The sequence below is a fragment of the Peromyscus californicus genome, unplaced genomic scaffold (genome assembly GCF_007827085.1).
Source record: "Peromyscus californicus insignis strain IS unplaced genomic scaffold, ASM782708v3 Scaffold_9__1_contigs__length_137607984, whole genome shotgun sequence".
In the NCBI taxonomy this organism is placed as follows: Eukaryota; Metazoa; Chordata; class Mammalia; order Rodentia; family Cricetidae; genus Peromyscus; species Peromyscus californicus.
The window spans coordinates 66,095,341-66,113,796 of NW_026294617.1; the positions used below are offsets into that span (position 1 = coordinate 66,095,341).

Genomic DNA, 18,456 nt, shown 5'->3' on the forward strand with positions numbered 1-18,456 from the left:
ATCCTTTCTGGTTCTGACTCATCAGTTTTCTGTATCTTGTCTCCCTTTAACTGCCCTGTTCTAAGTTATTTGTACAATTCTCTATTGTCTAGGATAGGAAAAGATTACAGACTGAGATATGGATATCTCATTGCTAGAAATGTTGTGAGTTGCTGCTGCTGTGAGCAGTTTGTGGGGCGTTCTGCCTCATCGACGAGGCCACTTGAGCTCTTTGCTGCTGTCTTCAGGACTTTCACAGGCTTGAGTTTCCATGTGACTTTGCCCAGTGGTGCTGGAAGTACTTTCCTTTCCTCCATTAGATTCTGTGAGCCTGTACCATAGAGATATTTTCCTTCTATATTTTGTTTTTTTTCCCTACAAGTAAACCTACTAGTGCTAGCTACTAAGTGCCAGGCTATGGTGGTGAGAAGTCAGTTCTGATCCAGATGCAATCTTAAGCATTCCAGTCTGTTCGTTCCCCAGATAGACCTTTTCAGCTTTCTGGATTCCAGCTCTCATGTCATCTAAACTGTGCTTTGCATCTGTGACAGATGTTGATCAGGGAAGATTTTCCTGTCTGTCTCCCAGGATGATCTTTTGTTTGCATTAGTTAAAATTTTTTGTCAAAGAGAGATTTTGTTTGGCATTCTCTAAAGTGAAGGGTGTTTGCTTTGACCCTCTTTCAGAAGTCTCCCACTGTCCTATAGTAGATTCTTTTCCTTCTTCCATTTGGTATCTTCCCTGTCAGCTTAAGGGATGGTCTCATATATGAAAAGTGTTAGCATTGATGTTAGTTAGTGATGATGTTTTGTATCTAATCCCAGTAACAGTAAGTCACAATCCTGTGAACCTGTGTCATATTAAGGACTGTTGTTCGAATCTTAGATGGTCTTTTAATAAAAAACCTGGAGCCAGATATCGGGATAAAAGCTGAAAGACCAGAGAAGCAGAGCAAGCCACAGCCACCACCTATTACCTCACCAACTCCAGGAATCCTCTGACTGAAATCCTCTGAGTCCTCACTCGAAAGGGTCTCAGCTGAACTGCTTAGTTCCTGTTTCCTCATGCTTTATATACCTTTCTCTGCCCAGCCACATCACTTTCTGGGATTAAAGGCTTGTGTGCTTCCCAGTACTGGGATTAAAGGTGTGTGTCACCACTGCTTGGCTCTGTTTCCAGTGTGGCCTTGAACTCACAGAGATCCAGACAGATCTCTGCCTCCCTAGTGATAGGATTAAAGGTGTGTGCCACCACTGCCTGACCTCTATGTCTAATCTAGTGGCTGGCTCTGTCCTCTGATCCCCAGGCAGGCTTTATTAGGGTACACAATATATCACTACAGAGGATTTCTTTCTGCTCTCCTGTCTGTACATGCTCATGTTCTTTTTCAGTAGCACCCTGTGCAGACTCATGGAAAATAAAATCTTAAAAGTACATGTGATCTACCAAATTTTCTAAACCGATATGTTCACTCAAAGTAGGTATTTTAAAAGTCGTTTTATTTTTGTGTTTGCTTTGTCAACATTTTATATTTCTGTACAACCTCTCAGTTGAGAGTCTTGTCAGTTTCGAGATTCGGTTTACTTGGTTGTTTTCTACCTCAGTTCCTTCCGAGGATCTCAAGAAAAATTAGCATTTTATAGCCTTCTCCCAACCCCCTTGTTTTAAATAAGGCCTCACTGTGTAACCCAGGCTGGTCTTCCTGTCTCAAACTCCCCAGGTGCACCCCACCTCCCAGATGCAGAGCAGCCTTACCTTGGTGCTTTCTAATTCTAAGAGAAGGGGGCATTGTTTTCTGTGACAATGAAATTGTCATGACTTTCTAGTGTGGCCTCTCATGAATGTACTGTGCCACTTAGAGAAATCCTATTATTAGCTTAATGTATTCTATAATATCCACATATTTTAAAGTAATTTTTATCATAATCTACAATTATGAAAAGTTTGGAGTCATTTCAAAAACTTCATCATTTGGAAGAAAGACTGAGATAGCTCTTAAGTTGTTATTCAGTTTTATAAGTGGTTATAATTTAGATATTGACATTAAGTAAAAATATAAGTACTCTATTTTGAAATTTATTTTATATCAGTACATGAAAAACAGAGGTAAATATAAGTCATCATTTTTAAATTGCTTCTTTCTGAATTTAACTTTTTAATGGAATAACTGGTAACAGTACTTCAAGGGGTTTCGTTCTTCAGCCCAAGCCCATCTTAGGCATGAAGGATGCAATCTTTCGTTAACTCTTCTTTTTAACTTCTAACTTAATTTCATTGCCTCTAGGTATGGTGAATTGGTGACAATTTTCTAAAGAAACAGAACCAATAAGTGATATCTATGTCAATATCTTCATACCCAAAAAAGAAGATTAAATGCAAATTTCAAGATTGGTGATCATTTTAGCATATCACTTTGTACAGGAAATTAAGATAAATTTTAGATGTACTTGTGAATCTAATTGGCATTTTTATTAAGGTCCTCATGCAATAGGATAAGTTACTTGTTTTACAGTGTAGGTGATTTCTATGAATGTGCATCATTCAATCTACTGAGGGCCTGAATAGATCAAAAGGTAGAGGGAAATCTGGATTTTCCCCATTTCTCTTTTTTTGTTCATTGTCCTTTAAAACAGCATGAGTAGGACTCGTGGGCTGGATTATTTTAGTAGCCAACTTCCATTTGATCTCAGGGCTTCAGCCTGGGAACTGTCTTAAGGACAATCTCATTTGCCCATGCTTGCCAGAAATAAGCTTGTTCTGGCAATGTTACTATTCTGATCATTTGCCTATCAGGTCTCTCATTAATCAAGATGAACCCTGTAAGTGTTATTAACATTTATTAGTTTTGTATATGACCCAATAACTAGGCATGAGCCATGAGAATTATTAGGATCTCCTTAGTTGTAACTATTGAGTTATTAGTGATTATCTGACTAAACTGATAGCAAGTACTTATTTCTCCTGAAAGCCAGTTATTTAACTATTGCCCAGTAATAGTTTGTCTCCTTGTTTGATATTTGAAGTATCCTAGTGCTTTTTAAATGCTTTACAGCTTATGTTAAAAATACAGTATTTTTATTAATTCTTTGAAAATTTCATACGTATAATATTTAGATTATGTTCATCCCCACTCCTTCCTGGGCCACCCACATACCCACAACCTCTCCAAGTTTCATGTCCTTTTTTTTTTTTTAATGACCCAGAGTCTTATTTACACTACCAATATACTCCCCAGGTGTGGGTCCATCCACTGGAAAATGGTCAACCTACGAGGGTCCACACCCTTAAAGAAAACTGACTCTCCCTTTCCCAGCAGTCCCCAATGGTCCAGTAGCTCCTCAGCTACTGATACAACTCAGGTGCTTATCTGTACATTGGCATTTTTAGCTTTTATTACTATAATCTTACTACTTACAGTCTTGGGGTGGGCAGAGGGCTAGTGTGCATGCCCCCCCACGTGGAGAACACAGGACAGCCTTGGGTGTCGGTTTCACCATTCACCTGTTTTCTACAGAGTCTCTCTCGTTCACTGCTGGATATGCCAGACAAGTTGGCTTTGAGCTTCCAGGGCTGCTACTGTGTCTGTCTCCCATCTTTAGAGGTGTGCTGTGATTGCAGGTGCATGGACTACTGTGTCTAGCTTTCCCTCGGTCCTTGGATCCCAACCTGGGTCTTTAGGCTTGCACAAAAAGCATTTTACCTGCTGAGCCAACTCCTTATACCTAGATCTAAATGTTATGTTGGTATTTAACATTTTCCCCTAAAATACAATAGTTAGTGCAATGAACAGTAACCTATTTTAATTAATCTTAAAGTCCCCTTGCCTTGCCTAATTGTGTCATTTGCCAGTGTACTGTGTATGTTGAACTATTTAGAGCTATCAACCTTGATTTACCCTGTAGGTAAATGATTTGATTTTAATGGTCTTAAATTGGTTTGGAAAATGAATATTTGTATTTATGTACAAATGAATATTTTTATCAACACTGGACCTCTTTTGTTTTTATTATTTTCATAATTACTTTAAAACATTCTTTATAAATTATATTTAGGTGGTTTTTTTTCATCAGTTCATGTGACTTTCTTAGACTCAGATTAAAAACGTTTAGGAAGAGTAGTCGCACAATACCAACGAGCTGAATAAAGCAGATCTATAATGGCATCACTCTGAATCGGCATTTGAAATGTTTGAAATGATTTGAATTCTCCATAGGCACCATAAGTAAACTGAAATACTTTATTTTTCTAAAGATGTCTTTATTAAATTTGAAAGGGATAGTGGATAACTAATAATACACCATAGAAGCCCGTGTAAAATGTGTTTTCAAGGGATTCAAAATATTCCTGCTACTTGAAAGCAAAAGTGCTTATTTGTTAACTCTAAAAGCTATAAAAGCATACTGATGGAATTTTTTTTCCCTGACAATGTTAAATAAAGTCTAAGGTGTATGAAGATAAGTGCTAAGCCATCCTCTTCATATACAGCATGTGACAAAACACCCCACAAGCCAAGATTGTGTAAAAATGATGACCAGGCTTGTTACATTTGTCATTTAGATACAAAAGATGCTAGAACTAAAATAAAACAGTTTTGCTTCCTACAGTGCAATGTGGCCTGAATAACAAAGACTCTTTGTTTATTTTCTCCCCTAGAGGGGTGGGGACCCCTGAAAGGCAGATGGGATACAACCAGAATAACCATGGTTTTCTTTAAAAAGCTTCAACAACACATAGATTACTGGCTCTCATTTGGGTTTACTGGTGTGATACACAGTTATCAAAATTAAAAGGGAAGTAAATAGGAGACATTAATGACAGTGCATACTTTCAATTAAAAAAATTTTTTAAGCTTGTTTTCAATGGCTCCAAGACAAAAACATGCATTTTTCCATTTGTGAACCTTCTCCTAAAGCGCTTCCCAGGATATTACATAAGTAGGAAGAAACACCTTGACAATGTGTTTTGGAGCTACTATGTTGTCATGCACAAATATAGTACATTTTCAAATAGTATGTCTTAACTTTTTTTCTTTTTTTTTTTTTTTTTTTTTTTTTTTTTTTGGTTTTTCGAGACAGGGTTTCTCTGTGTAGCTTTGCGCCTTTCCTGGAACTAATACATGAGTCTCAGTGCATAGACCTGGCTGACCTGAGACTCACTGTGTAGACCAGGTTGGCCCTGAACCCACAGAAGTCTGCCAATCTCTGCTTCATTTTCCTATTGCTAGCATTAAAGGTATATGCCACTATACTCGGCTTTTCTTTTTCTTCTTTTCTTTCTAAGTGTGTCTTAATTTAAACTAAAACTCCAATGAATGGATTTTACTATCCTTCTGAATTCAGCATCCGTATTTACATTACCCCATGAGACACACACTGGTCTAGGACTGACCTACAGTTTGGTATAAGTGCCCTAACTCTTCTTGCTGCCACTAAGCAAATGACCAGCTGCTGGTATATTTTACATCTCCCAGACTCAACATTTTTGACACCTGCTTATAGACTTGGATGTTACAGAATTGTTTTGAAGATAGTGGGCTTATTTATTTAAGATTCTGAGAATCTGTGTTTATATCCAACAAATAGAAGCATTGTTGTTATGTGGCACATCCCTTTGGGCCTATGTTCTTCTTTCCTGGAATATTCCCAAACCAAATGATTACAACAGTCACTGACTCTTTTGATAAGACATTTCCTTGACTATTCTATGAACTGCTAGCCTTAAGCTGTTGATGATGTACATCAGATACCTCACCCTCAGCATCGCTATAATGTAAACACTGTGAGAGAACAGTGGACTCACCAGTTCTTCTGTTCTAAACTGGTGTTTGCCTTCACTTCTCAGCAGCTCTATCAGTATGTGCAGGTGCTCTCTACTTTTAGAAGTGGATACGCTCTGCTTGTATGCTGATTCCAGTTCTTTATTCATACTGTATGTACATGACCGTGCAGGATGGCTTTCAGATCATCATGATCCTGAGCAGAGCTGTAGCAGTCCTCCTGTGTTCCATTCTGGAACTTTTTCTACTTTGATATCTTTCCATTGCTTTATATACCACAAAATGCATTTTCGAAAAGAAGCATTCTTTAACTTTTTCAAGATGTTTATTCCTGGGATGTGCTCAAGATCCTTTCTCCTCTCTCTTTAGCTTTCTCTCCTTAACACTTTTTTCTCTAGAAATCTTATCCACTGTAAGGTGTGAAAAAGTCTGAGACTTGTGGATTTCAGAAGTTTGTTCATTCAAACAAATTTCTGTAATACAGGATTTCTGTTTATTTTGTTTGTTTTTGTTTTTGCCAATTCTTCGTGACTGTCTTGGCCTCAGTAGCGGCAAACAAGGTCCAGGAGTTTGTGGAGTATCACTCCTGAAAGGTTGATAACAACTGCAGAAGTTCATATGTAACTGTCAGAAGGAAAGAGGAATGATGGTGTTGGTGTGTGACGTAACAGCAGCTGTGCTCACAGGATTCGCTTCACATAAGAGCTCTCCTGAGCACCTTACATATATGACTCTTAGATAAACAAACTGAAGAGAGAGCATATTTGAAAAATAGTGTGCAGATAATAAAATTCAGAGAAACAACATCCATCCGGTATAGCAGTTTCAGGTGGATAAAAGATCTGGAAAGGAGTTTTGAGTCTTAAATTTGAGTCACTAAGATTGAAGTTGATTTTGAGCTATGTTTCTTAAATTACTTCATTTCAAAGTAGGATACCTTGCTCATATTTTTGTGAATAAATAATCAGGTAATTCAATCTAGAAACATTATTCTTTTATTAAGTAACTTCAAGTTATAGTTCTCAAAATTTGAAGAAAAAACAGAAAAAGCTACCTTCCACTATTAGTTAAGTTAGTAAAGTTGTAAGGGGTCTATGGAATCAAAACTGTTTTCATTGTTGCGGTAAAAGATGCTTGTCACTTGCTTTGACATTTTCCAGCTTTTCATATAAATGGTTTAGGAGCTTAGATCTTTGAAAAGTGAGTTGACTTTCGGAACTAAGGTTGCAGTGAGGGAGCCTGCAAACAGGGGAGCTTCCTTCCGTGATGCACAGTGCTCCTTTTGTCCTGCCTGTAGTAGGGGTTATAATGTTTCATCATCAGGCTTGACTGATGAACCTTCTTCTTAAATATCCCTGATAAATAACCTCAGAACAGAAATAATTAAGAAGAATAACTTTCTCTGTGCCAGGTCTAAGGGGGTACTTTACATGGAATATTTTTGTTAATTACCAAAAATACTTCTCAAGAAGGTAGTAAAATGTATTTTTATTCTAATAAGTTTACAGAACTGATTTAAACACTCCCATTTTATAAATCCTGTGTATGCCTCATTACCAGGAGACTCATTACCCTACCAGAGATGCCACTTTGCTGTGTGTGTGAAATCACTGACGTACTCTCCAGACTCGGGGCTTGTCACTTCACCCGACCATGTTAGAGAAATTTGTTTTCTTGACATTTTTCATTTGTTTTTTCCTACTTTATTACAATTTTTCCATTCTTACATAATAACTAATAAGTTATGATACTCTAAATTGCAAATTATTGTATTTTTATTTTAATCTCAAATGCTGTTTTACTTTTATAGGGCTTAATTTTTTATTTGTTTGTTTATTTTCCATGTCCTGATGATACTTATATTTCCTTTGTAATGATCTTGAATTATGTACTCTTTTGCATCCCTAATCAATATTTATTTTTTATTTATTATTACCAAGAAGTTTTGGCCAGTTTTTTTTTTCTTTTGTTTTTTTCAAAACAGGATTTCTCAGGTGCCTGTCATAGATCTCACTCTGTAGACCAGGCTGGCCTCGAACTCACAGAGATCCGCCTGGCTCTGCCTCCTGGGTGTTGGGATTAAAGGCATGTGCCACCAATGCCCGGCTTGGCCAGTTTTAAATGACAGTATTTTTGGTTTCTTCCCCTAAAATTTTGCTGATTAAAAATAAATACTCTGTCAAACAGGTTAATTGTACAGAGAACTCAACATGAGATGAGAGTGCTAGACATCTTCCTGAACTGTGTGGTAGTTGTTACCCTTAATATACTGGATAAGTAAGAGGAGCCATCGGCGTTAACTGCTAGCTCTTATGCGGAGATGAATAAACAGCATGAAATGCTGATTTAGACAATGTTTTTTAAAATGCTGTGATGCACTTGGTGTCTGACTGACTCTTGCTTAGTTAAATGTTTTGTAGCATTATAACATAGTTGGATTCAGCTCATCTTTTAAAGCAGTTGTCAGAAAAATATGGGCCAGCATGGTAGAATGTATTAGCTCAATACATTGTCTCCATTTTATTATGAAGCTGCTGAGGAAGCCGTGATATACAGCGCTGTCATTACAGATCTATTGTTAGGATGGTTCCACAGTCGTCTTTGCACTGCCATTAATTTATAGCAGTAAACAATATGTAGCCTTCCAACTGCAGCAAAGCAGAATCTTTTAATGAGGTGGATGTTATTACCACAATAAATCAGTGCTTTCCCGTAATGTATAATTCAATGTGTGTATTCCCACTGTAACTTCTCTGAGTAAGCTGATAGTGTATCATTGTCATTGCACAGCTCCACTGCTCCTTATTTTTTTAAACCTTCTTTTATTTGGTGACTTCTTTTTTATATGCTTGCAAATAAATGTGGTATGTCTTGATAGCTGTCCTGTAGCAGGCTTCAGAAACCAACCGTGACAATACCAGCCAGAGTCAATACTGTGGGTTCTACCTACATGGATCTCAGTAGGATGCCTTTTCTTTCAGATGCTAGTGAAATCAATCCTAATTGGTCTTAGCATTATATTCAAGAAATGTGATTCTATAACTATTGATTCACTGAGGTACTCATTTGGAGAGTAATAAAAAGAGGAGCGGATAAAGTGTACAGTTAATACGCTGCTGCACCATACAAAGGCACATTGATTCTATTTTTAATTCGTATAATTTGTCTTCTAGTGATTTTATTTCTTTTCTTCCTTTTACATGGCTGTATCTTTAGGGATAACAACTAAAATACATTTAAAGGCCCTCCACATTGGTTCTGTAACAAAGAAAGAATTCCTGGAATGAGTTTGATTTTTACCATATATTTAGTAAGTCAGATATAATTCTTTAGTACTGAAACTAATAGTTTAAAAGAAGGTATTTTAAAATTAGTAATGTGACACTGACTTAAAATAGTAATCATCTATATGTTTTTGAAAATTAACTTGTAAAGTAAAAACTGACAATATAAAACAATGTTGGTCAGAACCAAGATATTGTTGAAAGAGAATAATACTGATTGTTAACAGTTTTGAAGGTAAAATATCTAACAGTTTAAGAAATATAGCCAAAGTGATGACTTCAAAATGCTGCTTATAATCATAATATAACAAGTAGTTCAAGACCTGGTCTGAACATGGTTTCCTTTTCACTGTATGATTTCTGAATATATCCATTTTAAAACTAATGTTATTTATTTTAGGTTAGCATTTTTCTCATGAATAGTCAGATATTTTCTTGATCTTATAAATGTGAATAACTTATAAAATTTCCTAAGAGATATAAAACAATTCTATGTCTTATTAGGGAAGCTATTTTTGAATTGGTATTTATATTTTAAGTAAGGAGTAGAAATTTTTCTGCAGATCAGCGTGTTTCCATAGACTAAACTGTAATTTAATGTGGTTGATCTTAGCAATCTTAGAGCTGCAGCCCTTTCTGAGTGTCTCAAGGATACTCTGTCTTCCTTAAGAAAGTGTCAGAATGTTGCTCATTGTTTATACAATTCTTATATTCCCTGAATAGCAGCAACAGCCATTTTATGCCTGTGTCAAGCAATGCGCTTGATGCTTTATAGGCAATTGTTTTATTTAAACTCTTTTTACCTTGGTTCTAAAAGATTATTTTAAAAATAGTAGTTAGCATTCATTGAGTGTTGCCATACATGGCTTGAAGGACCTTAATGTATATACTTTATTTTCCAAAACAACCTTCTAACTGGGCATGTGTATTTGAGTGAGTCCAGGGTCTCCACTTTGCTTTACTGATTCTGGAACTCCTGTTGAAATGTTTTGTTTTCCAGTATAAGATCATAATGTCCTTACCGTTTCTTGTTTTTGCTGCTGCTGCTGCTGGTGGTGGTGGTGAGGGGTGGGGTTGTTGTTGTTGTTAATTCATGAAGGCACTTAGAGGCTAGGTCAGTGTTGGATTTCTTCCTCTGTCTCTTTCTACCTTATTTTTTGAAGCATGATCTCTTACTGAAACTGAAGCTCAGTGATTAGACTAAGCTGGCTTTCCAGCAAGCTCCAGGGATCTGCCTGTGTCTGCCTCCCCAGCATTAGAATTGCAGGTGTACATCACCTTGCTCAGTTTTTTTCGAGGTTGCTTCAGATTTGAACTAGGGCCTAATGCTTGCAATGCAAGACTAGCTGATTGAGCCATCTCCACCACCGCCATCTTCTAACTTTTTATTCAATTTATGTTAGTAGAATGTTCTAGTTGAATCTTACTCCCTTTCTCTTACAACCTCTTTGCATTTAGCCCCTTTTACCAGCTTTGTTCCATCCTCTGCTCGGAGACAGAGTAAGCCCTCTAGCTCCAGGATGTTTCTGGTTGTTGCTTGTAATTATAGGTGCTTTCTAAAGTATGGTGCAGCTCATCTTCACTTCATGTAATTCTCCTTTGGAACTGATCAATTAAAAAACTGTGTGTAAAAGCTGGGCGTGGGGGCGTGGTGCACGACTTCAATCCCAGCACTCTGAAGGCAGAGGCAGGTGGATCTCTGTGAGTTCCTGGCCAGCCTGGTCTACAGAGCTAGCTCCAGGACAGCCAAGCCTACCCAGGGGAAAACTGTCTCCAAAAGAAAAAAAAGAGGTTGGGGGAGGAAGAAAGAGAGAAAAAAGAAAAGCAAAATTTAAGTAACAAACAAGCAAACAAAAGACTGTGTGTAACAGAAATGACAGATTTACCTATCACTTAGTTATCTGTGTATGTTTAGCCATGCTGGAAAAAAGGGGGGTGGTGGTGAATTTTTTTGTTTGTTCTTTGAGTATAACACAGTTGTTTTCTAAGTGCAAATACATATATTTTAAATTTATATTTCATGCATACTTACAATATAATCTTAAAAGAATGGAAGAAATAAAGGATTATTACATTTATATTTCTTTCTCTCTCTCCCCTTCCAATTGCAGCCAATAGGAGCTTTGAATCCCAAAAGAGCAGCATTCTTTGCAGAACGATTTGAGTCATGGGAAGATGATCACGTTCCAAAGTTCCACTATGGTACTCATTACTCAACTGCAAGTTTTGTTCTTGCATGGCTTCTAAGAATAGTAAGTTCAATTTGAATAATAGACCATGACTAAATAAATCCAATGTTTTAGAGAATGTGCAATGATTGGAAATCATCAGCATTTTTTGAATATTGAAAATGGTTTCAAACAATTGAGCTTTTAAATATATATGCTTTAGCAAGTATTTTGTGCTATAACCATAAAAATGTTTTCTCCAGAATTGTATGGCTATCTTCTTCAAATCTGTGTCTTCAGATGGTACCTATTTTACCAGATTAGCTGAATTCTTTTCAAATGTAACGTTTAAATAAGTAACTAAGGTTTCACTAACACAGGCATGTATTTACACATTCTTGTAGTTACATTGCTCCAAATAGAGTAAAGATGTTTTTGCAAATAACCAGCACTTGTTGTGTATTGATAACATTAGCTAAACAAGAAATGCTTCTATAAAATTGAAAGGTAATTCATCTACCAAACTGTAATTTCTTTGGGAAACATTAGCAGCACGTCATTAATTAAAGCTTGTTAGAATCGTATATACAGACATAAGTCTTAGAAGTAATTTATAGGGCTCCTACTGGCAAGCAGTTACCCACTCATACGTGTTTAAATTGGTTTTAGCTAAGAGGGGGCTTTTAAGCTTTCCAAACAGTTTTCTTTTCTTAATCATAAATTGTGAGCCATAACAATAGAAAAATTATATATTGTACTTTTTCCTGAACACTGAAGCAAATGTGTCTAATTCAAGACTAAATGCTACTAGTAATCTATTCTTGGCAATGAAGGAAGCCGATGGAAACATTACAGATACCAAAATTTTGAAGACATAGAAACATTCAGAAAAAAGTTAAGAGCTCTAATAAAATAATGTGGCTGTAACTTGCATTTTATACATTGGACATATTACTAACTAATGACTACTATTAGTTAAAAGTTTAGATATAAAGATTTATAAAAACCTGAAAGAACATAAAAGTTTTTTCACTTCTTATTTTTAGGAACCCTTTACAACCTACTTTCTAAATTTGCAAGGAGGAAAATTTGATCATGCAGATAGGACTTTCTCATCAGTGTCCAGAGCATGGCGAAACAGTCAGCGTGATACATCTGACATTAAGGTACAGATGTATTTCATTTTATGGTTGTTTCTTATTGAGTGGATGTTCACAGTTGCTCTCCCCTGATCCAGCCATATTTATGGAAGGTCAACCTCAGAGAATGGAACCTTAATTAAATGGCCAAGAACCACTATCCATGACTTAATTTTTCTTCTTTGTATGTTTTTGCCTGTCTGTCCACCCATCCTGAATGTCTTTCATCTCACTAGTTGTAAAGTTTTCATTGTAGAGTGTTTTTCTCTTCCCAACATCATTTGAATCGTATGTATATAAGCAGCATACTGCACACAATTCCAAGCATAGTGAAGAAAATTACCGGAGTCTGAAAACATGAAAAATCTCAGGCATATTTATTTGGATCTCTCAACCCTCCATTTTTAAAATAATCACTATTATAGCTAACATAATCCTTGCTAACCTTCCACTTCTATCCTCAGAAGTCCAGTAATTGATTTTCTTTATGAACTGTCTCTTTCTACAAGAGACTGAATTGGGTGCTATTAAAGTATAATGAGATACACCTATTGTTTTTAGGCTCATTGTAGTCTTATAAAATAATATGACTTCTACATAAATAATTGTACCATATTGGGGGGAAAGTAACACATGAGAAACAGGCATTTGAAAGAAGAAAAGTTATTTTACTATGTATATGTTACTATAGAACTCTTATAAGACATAGTGGGATGTTAATGGCATGTCACTTTTAGATATGCTACTTTACAATGAAAAATATACTCTTATGTTTTATTTGACAAAGTGATATTTGCTATATCAAAGATTTTCTTTTGAAGACTTTATTATATGCAAAAATAATCTTTTATATTAAAATATCTATCAAGATTTTTTTGATCTCATACTATACTCTGAAACACTATTGAAGTGCTCTTTAAAATCATTATTAGTGAGTGGGCCAGTTAGATGGTTCAGCCAGTAAAGTGCTCACTGTATAAGCTGGATAACCTGACTTAGTTCTCAGGACCCATGTAAAGATGAAAGGAGACACAAAGCTCCACAAAATTGTCCTCTAAACTCCACATTAATGCGTTGGCATGTGTGTATTCACCATGCATCATACAAAAACAATAATTATAAAATCTTTTTAGGAAGAATCATTAGGTAAGTTTTATTGATGATTAGGTACATATAATAGAAATAGTTAAGAGAGTTAATAACTGTTGTTGAATTCTACCTCTATTCCCAACTCATTTATTTCATACTTAACTATTGAGAAGTTATAAGAGATGGGAATGGTTACATTTAAACATATATTGAGGGGGCTGGAGAGATGACTCAGAGGTTAAGAGCACTGCCTATTCTTCCAGAGGTCCTGAGTTCAATTCCCAGCAACCACATGGTGGCTTACAGCCATCTATAATGAGATCTGGTGCCCTCTTCTGGTGTGCAGTAATACATGCAGATAGAACACTGTATACATAACAAATAAACATATATTGAGCTTGACATTCTGTTGCCCAAATGAAGACTTTGGGATTTTCTTTTTATTCTCTGAAGTCTTTATTTCTTAAGTCTCATGACCAAAATATAACTTTCTACTTAATTTTGGTAATAAAAGTATACACTGGAATTGTTACAATTTTGAGAATTGTTTTTCCTTTACTGAAGAGACATTGGATGTCTTTCGCTTTCTGCTTCTGTTTCTGTCAATACTGAACATTCTTGGCTATGCTTAGATAGATAGGAAGTATGTGTGATAGATTCTTTTGGTTTTATTATTTCTTTTTTCATAAAATCCCAGACTTTTCCTCTCAGATTTTTTTCATAGATTATATTTATTCTAAACCAATTTTATACATGGTTACAGTATATCTTGCTTACGTCTATTCCCAATTTCTTCCTTCCATTCCTATTGGACCCTTCCCCAAACTATTGCCCCCAAGCCTTTATGTCTTCTTCTTTATTTTGTTTTATTTTCATACGATATATTCTGATCAGGGTTTCCTCTCCCTCATCTCCCAGATCCACCCTACCTTCCACCCTTCCAACTCCACCCCCCCCCCTCTCAAGAAAACAGTCAAGCAAATAAAAAAGACAATCAAGTAAGGATAAAACAATATGAAGAAACTAACAAAGAAAAAGGAACTAAGAAGGAGTATGAGAAATGCACACACATATACACACACTAAAACCTCAAAACTGGAAATCATAATATGCAAGCAAAATACTGTGTATTGTATGAGAGAAAACTAAAGAAAAAATTCCAAACAGAGCAGTATGAGACAGTATCCAATTATACCTTTGAGTTTGTCTTGTGTTGGCCCTCTACTGATGGGAATGAGGCCTGCCTTTAAGTATGGTTTGTATACCCAGTGAGATTCCCCTGTAGAAACTTATTTTTCCTTTATGAGTGTTTGTCAGTTGGAGGTAGCTTCTTGGCTAGGGATTGTATCCACTTCCTCCTCGCAGAGCTGAGACCTGATCTAGTTGGAATGTATGCAGGCCCTAGGCATGCTGCCACAGTTTCTGTGACTTCATATGTGTGTCAGTCCTGTTGGGTCTGGAAGACACTATTTTCTTTCTTGCTATCATCCATCCCACCGGGTCTTAAAATCTTTCCACCTCCTCTTCTATATAGTTCCCTGATCCCTGAGGGGAGGAATTTGATGGAGACAGCCTATTTAAGACTGAGTATTCCAAGATCTTTCACTCTCTGCACACTGTCCAGTTGTGGGTCTCTGTATTTGTTCCCATCTACTGCAGGAGAAAACTTTTCTGATAATGGCTCAGTGAGACACTGATCTATGAGTATAGCAGACGTCATTAGCAGTCATTTTATTTATTACTATGTTCCTTTAGCAGAATAATAGTATTTGTTTTTCCTGAGGTCCATGGCCAATTTAGTCTCAGGTTCTTGGACATCCAGTGTCAGGCATAGATTTCATCTCATAGAGTGGGTCTTAAATCCAATCATATAGTGATTGGTTACTGTAGTCTTTGAAAAGATATGACCCCCCACCCCATAGACTTATGTGTTTGAATGCTTGGCCTATAGGGAGTGGCACAATTAGGAGGCATGGCATTGTTGGAGGAAGTGTGTCAATGTGGGAGTGGACTTTGATGTTTCATATGCTCAAGCTAAACCTGGTGTGGGATACAGTTCACTTCTTGTTACCTGTAGATCAAGATATAGAACTGTCAGCTACCTTTCCAGCATCATGTCTGCCTGCATACTGTCATGCTTCCCACCACAATGATGATGGACTATACTCTGAACTGTAAGCCAGCCCCAATTAAATATTTTCCTTTATAAGAGTTGCTGTGGTAATGGTGTCTCCTCATAGCAATAGAAACCCTAACTAAAACAGTTACTCCAACAACTTTTATGCCACAGTTGCCCTAGCATATTTTGTAGTTAGGTCGCCACTGTAAATCAAAGGGTTTTGAGCTGGGCTGTTGTTTACTGTTATCCTCTGGTAGCATGCAGAGTACATTCCAGTGCCATGAACAGTAATCAGTAGGGGTGAAGGCTCTAGGTATGCACCAGCTAGACTTCACTGTATTCAATGAGATATATAGGTTTTGTCGTCAGCAAGGGGGCCTTACCATCAGTTTTCAGAGAGCAACCAATACCTTTGACAATACCCTGAGTTGTTTGAGGATTTCCATGGGTTCCCTTTGGCAACAACTCAAGTAGATACAACCTTTTCTTGGCACTTGGGGTTTCACTTGGTGGCAAGAGATTTATATATGGGATTTGTCTCCCCCATTATTTAGTAATTCCCTTTAGATTACTTTCGTATATGTTTTAAGAAGCTTCTACTGAATTAGGTTTCTGTATGAACTCTCAAATAGCCCTTAGTTGTCCCTCCCTATATTCCCTGCCTTAGTCCTCTGTTCCTCTTATTCCCTTCTCATCTCTGTTTTATCCTCCTGTTCCAGTCATCCCCCCATTTGACTCTTAAGTATATGTTCTATTCCCCCTTCCTTGGGAGGTCCTTACCTCCTCCCCAGTTCCTATCAAAGACTTAAAAGCTAACATCTATAGAAGAGAATACAGACCATATTTGTCTTTTTGGGTCTACATTACCTCCTTCAGGATTTTTTTTCTAGTTTCATCTATTTACCTGTGAAATTAATGATTTCATTTTCTTAACCGCTGAATAATATTCCATTGTATAATATACCACATTTCATTATCCATTCATCTGTTGATAGGCATATAGGCTATTTCTAATTTCCAGCTGTTATTTATATAACAGCAATGAACATGGTTGAACAAGTGTCTCAGTTTGTGTATATGCTGAAGAGTGGTAGAGCTGGTGTTTGAGGTAGATCAATTCACAGCTTTCTAAGGAACTGCCACATTGACTTCCATATGGCTGTACAAGTTTACACTTCGATCAGAAATAGATGAGTGAGTGTTCCACTTCCCCCACATCCTCACTAGCATGAACTGTCGTTCATTTTATTCATCTTGGCCATTCTGACTGGTGAAATCTAAAATGTTTTTTTTTGGTTTGCATTTCCTTGATAACTAAGAATGTTGAACATTTCTTTAAATGATTTTCAGCCATTTGTGGTTCATCTTTTAGATGAACTGTTTAGATCTGTACCCCATCTTTTAAATTGGGTTATTCGTTTTTGTAATACCCAGTTTTTTTAGTTCTTTATATATCTTAGGTATTAGCCCTCTATCAGTTGTGTAGTTAGTAAAAAACAAAATCTTTTCCCATTCTGTAGCCTGCCACTTTGTCCAAATGTTGGTGTCCTTTGCCATACAGAAGCTTTTCAGTTTCATGAGGACCCATTTATTAATTGTTGTTTTTAGTGCCTATGCTAATGGTGTCCTGTTCAGAAAGTCTTTTCCTGTACCAATGAATATTCCCCACTTTTTCGTCTCTCAGAATCAGGGTTTCTGGCCTTAGGTTGAAATCCTTGACCCATTTAGAGTTAAGGTTTGTGCATGGTGATAAGTATGGATCTATTTGTATTCTATGCAGCCATCCACTTTGACCAGCACCATTTATTAAAGGTGCTTTCTTTTTTCCGGTGTGTATTTCTGCCTTCTTTATTTAAAAAAAAAAAATCAGGAGTCCATAGGTGTGTAGACTTACATCTAGGTTTTCAATTCATTTCCATTGATCAACCTGTCTATTTTTATGCCAGTAACATCCTGTTTTTATTACTAAGCTCTAAAGTACAATTTGAGACCTGGGGTGGTGATACCTTCCTCCAGCAGTTATTTTACTATTCAGGATTGTTTTAGCTGTCTGAAGGTTTTTGTGTTTTCAGCTATTGGTTGTCTTTTCAATTCTGTGAATTGTGTTGGAAATTTAATGGGAATTGCATTGAATCTGTAGACTGCTTTTGGTAGGATGGCCATTTTCACCTAATTATTCCTACAGATTCATAAGCATGGACATGGAAGATCTCTCCATTTTCTGATATCTTCTCAGTTCCTTTCTTCAGCGTCTAAAAGATTTTATTGTAACAGTCTTTCACTTGTTTGGTTAGAGTTTCCCCCAAGTTTTTTGTTTGTTTGTTTGTTAAGGCTATTGTGAATGGTGTTTTCTTGATTTCTTTCTCAGTTTGTTGGACATTTGTATATAGAAGGGCTACTGATTTTTCTGAGTTAATTTTGTATCCTGCTACTTTGCTGAAAGTGTTTATCAGCTGTAGAAGTTTACTGGTAGACTTTTTAGGGTTATTTATATATACAATCTTATCAACTCCAAATAAAGATACTTTGACTTCTTCCTTTCCAATTTGTATCCCTTTGATCTCCTTCAGTTGTCTTATTGCTTTAGCTAGTACTAAAAGTATTATATTGAATAGTTATAGAGATTTTATATCCTTATTGGTGAAATTGTTAAGGCCACTCCACGTAGTTAAAAGGGAGGTTTATTTTGTGGGGTATCTTACAAGCGAAGGGATAGGTTATAGGATCTGGGAAAGGTGTAGCGCAGTCTGGCAGTGTTCTCTGGAGAACTCTGCTGGGTCTACCTCCAGCATTCAGGATCCAGGAACCAAGAGAGCAGTGCGCATCTGAATCTCAGGTCTTCAGGGTTCACTCTCGGCCCCGCCTTGTAGGTGTGACAGTTACCGAAGCCTCAATGGGGGTT

General features: G+C 36.6%; 1 protein-coding gene across 4 annotated transcripts in view; it reads left to right on the plus strand.

Annotated features, from left to right (window-relative positions):
• Positions 1-18,456, plus strand: part of Lrba (LPS responsive beige-like anchor protein) — a 563,056-nt gene that overhangs the window by 401,154 nt on the left and 143,446 nt on the right. For all 4 annotated transcript variants that reach the window (XM_052731913.1, XM_052731912.1, XM_052731914.1 and 1 more), the window contains 2 exons: positions 11,151-11,291; positions 12,254-12,373. In XM_052731913.1, the coding sequence (XP_052587873.1) occupies positions 11,151-11,291; positions 12,254-12,373 (261 nt within the window). The remainder of the gene's footprint in view (positions 1-11,150; positions 11,292-12,253; positions 12,374-18,456) is intronic.